The 10643-nt window shown below is 36.8% G+C and overlaps 1 protein-coding gene across 2 annotated transcripts; it reads right to left on the bottom strand.

Moving 5' to 3' along the window:
• Window positions 1-1700: 1700 nt before the first annotated feature.
• On the bottom strand, window positions 1701-9603 carry LOC123873330. Of its 2 annotated transcripts, none has more exons than XM_045918139.1 (3): window positions 8382-9603; window positions 6898-7029; window positions 1701-6322 (listed from the first exon to the last, which is right to left on the bottom strand). In XM_045918139.1, exons 1-3 carry the CDS (start codon window positions 9423-9425, stop codon window positions 6245-6247), a joined length of 1254 nt encoding a protein of 417 aa, XP_045774095.1. In that variant the 5' UTR covers window positions 9426-9603; the 3' UTR covers window positions 1701-6244. The 2 variants fall into 2 exon arrangements, with proteins under 2 accessions (XP_045774095.1, XP_045774096.1); XM_045918140.1 differs by having other exon boundaries at window positions 1701-6319.
• Between the last annotated feature and the right edge of the window lie 1040 nt (window positions 9604-10643).

The following is a 10643-nucleotide window of genomic DNA, read 5'->3' as shown; positions in this document are numbered from 1 at the left end:
TATTTTCATTTGATTTTCATTTCATTCATTCAGGAAAATCAAATGAAAATAAACAAAATCTGCGTCTTCTTATGCAAATATGGTGCCAATGACTTGGACAGACAGGGGAGCCAACATAACGCCATAGGTACTATTCGATGAAACGCACTATACACTACAATACTCTTAGAGTAAAATATACACAAATCCAATAGCAATAAATCAAATAAGGGTTAGGTTTTTTGTATAGACATATAGAATAAAAGTAGGTCGATTAGGAAAAACCTGGATGTGGCTTAAACATTTTGCTAGTACCTAAATAAAAACTTCACAATATACTTAGCTGATTAAGTGACGATCACCAGAGAGATATAATAATAATGATAACCAAGTCAAAACCAAGGTTTTTTGTATTATTTAATAACAAATCCACCATATGGTATTGTAGCTTAAAGAATAAATTCTTTGCACACCATACAAATTTTTAGTAGTCGGACGTAGGTATTATACTAAAACATTGTTTAGTTAAAATGATAGAAACATTAATTTATACGATTTTCGGAAGTTTGGTTTCTTACTCTAGGGTTCTATGCTTTAGTATGACGATTATTATTTATCTATAAAATGATACATGACTTTGACCATAAGATGACAATAGATGCTACCATATAATCATCTATTGTCATCCAAACTACACGTGTCCAAAAACAAGTCTTAAATAACAAGTCAAAATAATGAAAACGTTTTTCAAAAGAAATACATGTTGGAAAAGTCAAAGATTTTCTATTTAGTTTATGCCAAGTTATGTGGTTTTGACATATTTCTGTATGGGACTCTTATAAAGTGATATTTAATTTATCAACAACAATTCTATTATAATTTATGATATGTGTAATTTATAGTTTAGTTAATTAAATATGTGTATTATGACTATTAATAACAGAAAGGATATGTTCTTATTTATTGTAAAATATGTAAGATTTAATTTAGTTTGTAATAATAACTGTAAGTTAGGTTAAACTTATGTTTAAAATGGTTGCAATATTTGGAATTTTCTACAATATAAGTCAATTGAAATTAAAATGACTTTTATTTATACTTACCAGTGTATTACCTTGTAAAGGTGCTGACAAACTGCTGTATGTTGCAATGCGTGCGTGATGATCGACAAATCAGAATTCAAAGCGCATCTCGTTCAGAACGCCGCAACAGACTACGTAGTAAGCATTATGCACAACTGCATACAAAACCATCAGTATAAAGATGTCATTAAGACGAATTCTACTTAGGTCTAAAATCAAAATAAAAATCCTTTTGTCTTTATTTAATTATTAGTTTTTTTTCCAGTGAACGACGAAGCATAGAAGGAGCGTTTCTGACCATAATTATTGTTATTCAAAAATAGAGGCCACTAAGTCACGTTTTTATACACGTCATTTCAACCAATTAAACTAGTGTAAGTCGTAACTACAATCATGATTGATTCGTACTGTCACGCGACACTGGCCGCTGCCGTGAGTGGCTTACCCAAAGTAACAGTTATGGAGTATATTCCAGAGTGTGCGGTAGGAATATACACTCACCGCGATATAGATTTCGTTACGTTATAATGGAGCGGATGGAATATTTCTATGCTTTGTCGTTCACTGGTTTGTTTATTCTTGAAGTTCAATTTTACCGCTAAACTAAAGTTATAGGCTATAGAGATAATTAAATAAGACTTCAGTGGGAAAACAATTTATTTCATTATGTACATGGTGGGTGTTTCCAGCATATAAAATAATCACACTGCCTCAAGACAAACTATTACACAAAAGCTAATATTATAAACTTAACATCTATAAATATATTATTATGTGCGATATACATTTTGTATGATATAAAATATTGCTAGCGTGATATAATGTATTTATGGTGTTACGTAAATGCGTGTCAGGCTCTTAAGTCTTTTAGTTCAATCAACGCCATTGTAATGCACTATGGAGACTTATGGGGAAGTAAAACTGGATCAAGTGAGCCAAGATGAGCCCCTAGCCCTACCAGACCCTCTTGTCGTTTCATCATCATCATTTTCAACCCATAAACTTCCACTGCAGGACACAGGTCTCTTGTAAGGACTTTCACACATCACGGTCTTGCGCCGCTTGTATCCAGCGGCTCCCTACGACATGTATTTAATGTCGTATGTCGTATGTCCACCTAACGGTTATCTTCCAATACTGGCGAGGTGGCCACTCTAGTAGGTGTACCTTGGGACCCCAACGTTGTCATTTAGAAATTTCCAAAAAAATATATTATTTTCGAATTTAGTTCTACTTGGTGCGGATAATATTCAAAATGTAGATTCTGAGAGGAGACCCGTTATCAGTAGATTGGGCCGGCGATGGGTTGACCATAATGATAATGATGATGATGATTGCTATCGTTTGACCAAGTGTTACTTCAGCCCTGCATCTATTATTCTCCAACGTACACAGACTGTCCATGTTCAATCCAAGTTCAATTACCTAGCTATCTATCTCCCGTCTTACTACACAATACGCATGCCATGAATCATGATACCAGTACAATACTACCACATTATAAGTCGCACCGGCAAAATTCGTTTCTGCAGAAAAGTGCAACCTAACACCCCTAACACCAACTAAAACTGAATGTTTCTACACCAATGAAATACAGACCATTTTGCTTGGCGTTAAGATTTTAAACACAAGAATAACAGACTCGTGCTATCTCGTTCATTATTCACGTGTGCAAAACATGGCGCGTAGGCAACAACCAATAGCAGAGGGACGCGTGCTATGATTGGCTGAGATATTTTCGCGCCATTCAAAAAAATCTGCACAGGTACATCGGCGTAACTTATAAGTGGTAGTACTTGTAGGTAGTTACCATATACCTATACTAACATTGATTTATATTATAACACGCAAAAGGTTAATATAACATGCCAGCAGGTTAAAAGAACTCTGATGTCGAACCTGCGCAGTGTACTAATTTAATGGTATGAAGTGAAGCGCAACGACAGGGGTCTCTGTGCCGCCGCGCTTTTGGTTCGTCAGTTAGAATTTGCTTTCCGTTCAGTTGTGTAGCAATAGTACCTATATGCGCAGATCCGTTCCTGCCGTCCAGACACTGACCTCTACAAATACAAGTACGCTGGACTTGCTATGGCCGACCTATTCTTGAAGCAACGTAATTATCGCCATTTAGGCGCTTATAGTAGCAGGGAGTCTGTGAGCATACTCTGAACTAAATTGTGATCAGACATCTGTCAAAATAGTATCAACCCGACGACCATTTGACACAAAGTGCCGATTTTCAATCCTATTTTTCAGAACCATCCTACTGTACTGGTACGCTTGGTGGGGTGCTTAGGATTGGCACAAAAAACAACTGTCATTTTGTATGGTACACTTTATCTAGCGTACTTGTATTTATCAATATCCAGAGCTCTTTTTACCTGTAGGAATCTGTACTCAAATAAATAATGCCGTTAAAAATATGTTCAACACATAAAATTTCACATCCCCAATTACTGGAATACAACGCAAGCCTATATCAGTCTTATTTCTATACAAAATGATATATAATGAAGAGGTAAGAATTGATGAAGAAATACTTACTTACAGACATTGAAACCGAGTAGCAATAAGATTGATAATAAATAAGTAAATTCCATCTTATATCCTACGACTACACAAAAACAAATAAATACGCTTATTTTGATATACCACAGGGATTGTTAATACTGACGAGTCATACAATTGGGATGTTCAGAGATATGATATAGGTAGGTACATAGTTATTGGATTGTCTACATATTATATTCTTGTTCATAAGTAGATCTACATCCCACGTCCGAGCTTCAAGCTTTCATCTACCTTGGTGTAAAGTAAGGAGGTACCTAACTAGTCATTTAAGGTAAGGTCGGTACTCTATGTGCTTCAAAGTAATAGGTAATCTTTTTAAGCAGATATAAGATAGGTAGTAGGTACGTGTGTACATTTTATAAACTCGAAAAGGCAAGTGAAAATCGTGCATATTGAGACTGATGCAAAATACCTAAGTTCCAAAAATTGATTAGGATAGAATCCCATGCAGTGAACGACAAAGCAAAGAAAAATTCAGTACGCTCCATTATAGCGTTAAAATCTCTACTTACCGTTGTGCATACTACTCTACCTACCACATGCATCTTCTGTAGGTAGTTGTGGCTTCATAACTGTCACTGTCATGAGCCAGTCGCGATTTGCGCTTATTTAATCGGTTGAGATTACGGTGCGGTTGCTTGTTAGAAACGCACCTTCTATGATTTGTCGTTCATTGATTCCTCATTTTACTTTTGTGGCTAACAATCAAGGATTAATCTGATATCAATATGACATTGTCGTAACCCTATGTCATCGATGTCTCTATGTAGGTAGGTATCTAGTATCTACTTAGGTCCACAGTTCCTAAAAAGCTTTCAAAGCTCGAACATGCGAAATGTAGATAATTTAAATTGATTTTGGATACCTTATGATAATACTGCACGGTCCTGGATAATCTTTAGCTTAAAATCATAAAATCAATTGCCTGACCTGACATTATCTTGAAGCTAAAAATGAAAGATGAATGGTTGATTCTAAATGTCTACTTTCTTCCGCCTTTATGATAAATGACTTTCAATAAACCACGTTGTAGAATTTACATTCGTAACAAAAATATTTTTGGTAGCTTTGGCATTGGACTTTACCTAAACAGTCAAAATCTAGGTGAATACAAAATATAGGTTACTTAACTACAGAATATTTTATTATATCGTATCTCTGAATAAGCAATCTTTCGGCTTTCAAGTAAAAAGCCTAGCTAAAATTTCGTATATACAAATAATAGGCACTGAAAGTTTTCAGACGAGCGTATTAGAAGAGTTCATCTTCATACCATAACATTATCAAACAATACAGTGCCTGCTTAATTTTTAGTAGCAATGAAAAAGCAGCTATCTTCAACTATGACATAAATTGTAGTTGGTCAAAAAGTTGAAAATGCTGTTTCATATCGTGATCGTGGCATTGGTACTTACTAAGTTGAACTCATTGAAGATATATAACTTTACGTCGCATAGTTTACGTGTTCACAACAAAATCACAATGTGACCCAATAAATTTATTTGAACACGCAACATATAGGTTAGCTTGAACTACACGATCGGTTCGCCTTACCTAGAGGTCTACTTGCTCGTATGATTTTATAGCATTGCAGTGAAACGTCCAACTACGGCGCAGCAGCGATTAAATAATTTATTTCAAAATGTTTCGAACGCCTTACATAAGTATCGAGTCAAAAAGACAAACTGAATGGGTGATAGGAACATTTTTATCTTAGGCACTTGTCCCACCGCCGACGCGACGACTAGCGAGAAATGAGTTGAGCAAAAACTAGAAACGAGTTGAGATAGTTTTTTCCTTGATAGCTTTTGTCGCTGCGACGTACCTACCTACTAGTGAATAGAAAGTTCCGCCGACAATGTGCACGAGTACCGATCAACTATTTATATTTATCTCTTATTGATACGGAATCTTAACACATCGATCGTACGATTTCTGAGCGAGAAAATAGTCTAAGCTAGTTGCTTCCTCGTTGGCGGTCGGACAAATGCCTTAAGTTTCACGTTTTCCTGATGATCTACTACAATAATTAAGCGGTTGCAATTCAATAATGTTCACTTCCTTATACACATAAAAACTTTAATTGGCATTATCTAAGTCTTACCTAGATACTTACATCGGTATTTGCAAATTCCAGTAAATAGGTAACTATTCTTATACGTATTTGCATCATTCAATTCCATTAAGCTTTAAACAAGTATGTAGTAATTAAATAAAAAATACACGACTGCCCTGCCAAAAACGAACTAAAAAGACTTTCAGATATTTTGAAAATGGCGCCATACGGTCGCCATATTGTATTTTTTTTTTTTCAAAAATTGTATCGTCTCACTTGGGATGATATAAGTAAAAGGTCCATACATCCGCATCTATTGAGGCATTTAGAAGTTAAAGTGGAATAAAAAAGCAAACACATATACCGTGAAAACGTTACACTCCTTTTCGGGCAGTCGTATAATTATGTACTTCAAAACCAGAAGTAATTTTTGTTATGGGTTTATTGATTGTTTTACTCAAATGCGAACTCAATATTAAAGGAACCAGCTGTATCTCCTATTCCCTGCAAACATATTAGGCATTCTGTTGAGAGCAAGCATAAGAGCATAGCTTCTTCACTCCTCGGCTTCTTCTGGATTTTCTGCCGTCAGCAGGTTGGTATTGTCATCCGCTTGCAGGTCGGCGGTTAACTTCTAGAACAAGGGTCACGTATTATGCATCGGCTCGTACGTTTGATTTTTTAGTTTAGTTACATTTAAAAAAACCGGCCAAGTGCGAGTCAGATTCGCGCACCGAGTTCGGTACTCCGGCATTTTTCCGACATTTTGCACGATAAATCAAAAAGTATGAAGCATAAAAATAAAAACTACTAACTACTTTGAAAATTGAAACACATTTTAATTTTTTTAAATGATGTAACCACAAATTCGCGGTTTTCAGACGGACGGACGGACAGACAGACAGACAGAGAACAAAGTGATCCTATAAGGGTTCCGTTTTTCCTTTTCAGGTACGGGACCCTAAAAATACTCGAGAAAGATTTTAGATCAAAAATATGGATATTTAGACGCTAGTAACTTTCAACGCAATACATATTTCTTCAAAATTAAAACGTACGAGCAAAGTCATTATGTATATCTATCTACAACATTTCTATAGTCAAATTATGAAAATTGGCCTACATTTACGGGGAGGAAAGCGTTATCCCTTTTTGTATAAAAATTTACAACTAGATGATCCTCTTAAGTATAAAAGAATTTATAATTACCCCAATTTGTGCGGAGGCAGTGGTATTTCTTTTGCGTCGTCGGACCGCCAACGCCAGTAAGAAGACCAGCGCTATAGACGACATCGCCGCTACCAGCAGCGGCAGCAGAAGGTTGTCCCCGGGTGTATAACCCTAAATAAACAAACGTTTCAATAACATTTTTTTAGTGGGAGTATGGAGAGGATCTTGGAGTGGTACACTTCAAAATTATGTTACTGTGGATGTATAGTGATATTATTATGTTCTTTCCAATTAAATTATTATTGTATGATTTAAGTTCGGTATGATCGGCGACACGCTTTCCCGGTATTGAAGACATTTATGTTCAAGCCAATTCAAAGCATTTTTTATTTCGCTTTTTAGCAAATCTTGTTGGCCAGTACCTATTTGAAGATGTTCGCCGATTCATCTGTTAGGAGCATTTTGATGGTGTGCTACTCATTTTAGACATATTGCTATCCTAAGTGTAGGTTTAGCTTTTCACCAAGTCCTCTTGACCATTGCGGTGATTTGTGTTTTGTTGCTTTACTACCAGGTGGCGTCGATTTTTTGGAGTGAAAGAAACTTGAAACGCTAAAGAGTGTATGGAGTATATCCCGAAAATGTTTTCGCCTGCTTATTTATGCCATTTCTATTAAGTAGGGATATTTTATATAATACTGTGGTGTCGTTGGAATTAATCAAACAGATTTATTTTCTAACTTAGTTGGCATCTTGATTCTCGAGAAACTGTTTCCGGAAAGCTGAAACTTAGCCGGTTTCCACTATGCCTAAAAGTCGTAACTTGTCGGAAGTAACGACTTTTCTGTAGGTGGTATAGTTATACTAATTACGATTAGACAATTGGTTTTGTCAACATACGATATTTTAATAGTTACCGGGATCGACAGCTACGTGATCTTTGAGAGGGAAAGTAAATGTTACAAAATACTTAGGAAGCATTTAATGTAAATTATACCTACTTGAATATCGTGATCTAAAAGATTAGTGATGGAAGAGCTTGACGGGCTTTGAATAAAGACAAGTTTACATCAATGCATGCAAATATTATGTAAAACCTTCTGAAGCACGAATAGCCATTTGTGTACCTTCCTATCTACCGTCTTTTGTGAGACAATTTTATACATTCTATGCTTGAAGGTTTTTATTATAAAGTAGGTCCATCTGAACTAATACAATCCAATTATGTAGATATGCCTATATAAATTCTTCCTCAAATTTTGGAAATAATAGCTAGTAGGTACGTTTTTGTACTATAGACACGATGTAAACTCCTATTCTACATCTATTTTGTAACATTTTTTTTCGCAATCAAACTGCAGTAATCACGACGTAAAGTTAACTAAGTAATTTAACTACCTATTTCATAATTTGTACCACCTTAGGAATTGATTACGAGCAGTGGGTAGGTATATCGATCACGCAATTCACGCTCACGTAAATATAAACATTACATAATTTAGATAATTCGTAATCACGCTTACCGTCCATTGGAAGTATGACGACGTATCGACGAATGGCCACCGAGCGCCGTACCAGCCGCCGTCAGTTGCCTTTGACACTGTTACTTCGTCTGAATCCGTTCCAGGCGAAGCTGAATCTGGCTTCAGTGGAGGAAGAGAGAAAACTTCGTCGACCTCCAGAGATTCCTTGAACTCCTCATCGTCGTCCACGGACAGAAGTGTGTCCTTCAAATCCTGCAATTTGGAATTTTCACTTGTTTGCGCTACTTCCGTAGTCATCGGAGTCTGCGTAGTTGTACCTTTAGTAGTTATCAGGACATCTTCAAAGAGTTTCGGAATTGAGGTAACCGGTTTCTCTGACGGGTTGAAGGCACGGGAGTAGTATCTAAGAACATTTCGGATCGTGATCGGCTCAGGAGTTACAGTTGCTCGTATAATGGTATCTTTCTCCCAGGGTTTCATCGATATTGACATGTAATGGTCCAGTAAACGGACACTTCCAGATGGTGTTCCAATGAGAGGAATTTCTGCACTATCCTCAGTCGGGATTGGCTGGATAGTCGTAGAAGATGATGAGAACTTCCACGATCTCAGAGCGGGCATATTCCATGGTGGAGTAGTAGCTTTTTCACTGTTCACTGTCGTGGGGCTAAATGTTGAGGGCGAATTTGTAGTTAGAGGTGCAACGCTGGATTCTAAACTTGTTTTTAAAGTCGATGAACCTTCCGGATAAATCTTTAATTCCTTTTTCCTTGATCTAGCTATATCCTGCCCGAGTGCCGGGAGAGGCGCACTAGTCATAACTTCATGTTGATTGTGTTGAGTTCTTCGTGCGTACAGGACACTGTAAATTGGAATTGATGCAAATCCTATCGAAACTATTACCCCGACTACTATAAATAAAACGAACTTTAGCGCGAACTTTCTATTAGCACGTCTCACATGGATGGAGGGGCTGTAATCTCGGCCTTTGCCCTTCAACCCACTATTACTTAGGACTTCCTCCGTCTGCGGTAGTATGGTATACTGAAGACTGTTCTCGCCGTGTCTTACGGTCTTGTACATGATAGTGGTTTAAGTCACGAAAAGAAACACTACGTAAAATATTATTTTTGCTTTTAATCTTATCACATGCTCGTATTTGTCAGTAATGTAAGATGGTACCGTTTTGTAAACGCACCCGGGTGTCGCGGTTCATTTATGTTGTACCCGGGTAGTGCGAGTCTCGGCTCTGTTCCGGCTTTGTGCAGCGTGGATAGTTCTCTGGTAGGTTCAAGTGCGGGACGCATGCGCGACAACATTGAGCGGCTGCGCGTTCCCCTACTGTCTTCCGGCGGCTCAACGGCCCCGGCTTTGAGGTTATGACTTGGATGCCGGCTTCATAAATTCTACATCGCACTCATGACAATAACAATAACATAACAGACGGTTCGTCTCATTAGCGACGTGACAACGTTAGTCCTCCTCAGGCAGTCGAGAGCATATTTCATTGTTATAGAAGGTTATAGAGCTATAAATGTTGAATGGAGGGTTTTTGAGGTCGTTTCAGCTTTCAAATTAAAAATAAGGTTTATGTTTCTCTCCTCAGAACTCTGGATGAGGTAACTGAAAGTATGAAACAAAGTTAGGAATATAATGCAGTAGGTAGGTAGGTATCTATTGAAATAAGTTTTTCAAGTTGTACAAGTTTCTTTCTACAAGGCCGTAAAAAAGAGAACCAATCTGAGAAACGAAGGTTGACTTCGAGGATACGAAAGTCGACTTCGAGGTCACAATGTTCCATGTCGCGGAAACGAAATTCGATGTCGAGGATACGAAATTCGACTTCGAGGTAGCGATGGTCGAGTTCGAAGTTTACGAAATTCAATGCCGAGGTAACGATTTAGAACTACTCGTATGTATCTTTATGTAGAGTCCTTACGAGTTTATTACAAAAGATAGTTATAAGTTATAACCTTTTTCTTTTAATTTCTACAATAGGTATCTAGTATCTACCCAGGAGTAGCTTTGTACCTATAGGTACATATCTATGCTATAGGTACTCTATCTAAATAAATAAATAAATTTTTATTATCTTAGCAGAACATTATTTACAGACTTTGGTGTGAGGCCCTGCCTCCTGATGAAGTGAAAACTGTGTTTCAGGAGGCAGTGTCTTCCCATAATATAGTCAGCACAATATAATATAACCACTAAACTAAAATTAAATTTAAAACACGTGAGTACTTAATAATTATATAAGATACTTAGTTATAAGTTGTAACCTTTGTTTTATTTTAAATT

Source organism: Maniola jurtina, chromosome 16 (assembly GCF_905333055.1).
Source record: "Maniola jurtina chromosome 16, ilManJurt1.1, whole genome shotgun sequence".
Taxonomy (NCBI): domain Eukaryota; kingdom Metazoa; phylum Arthropoda; class Insecta; order Lepidoptera; family Nymphalidae; genus Maniola; species Maniola jurtina.
Note: the sequence above shows the minus strand (reverse complement) of the source record. Positions and strands in the feature narration are given on the sequence as shown.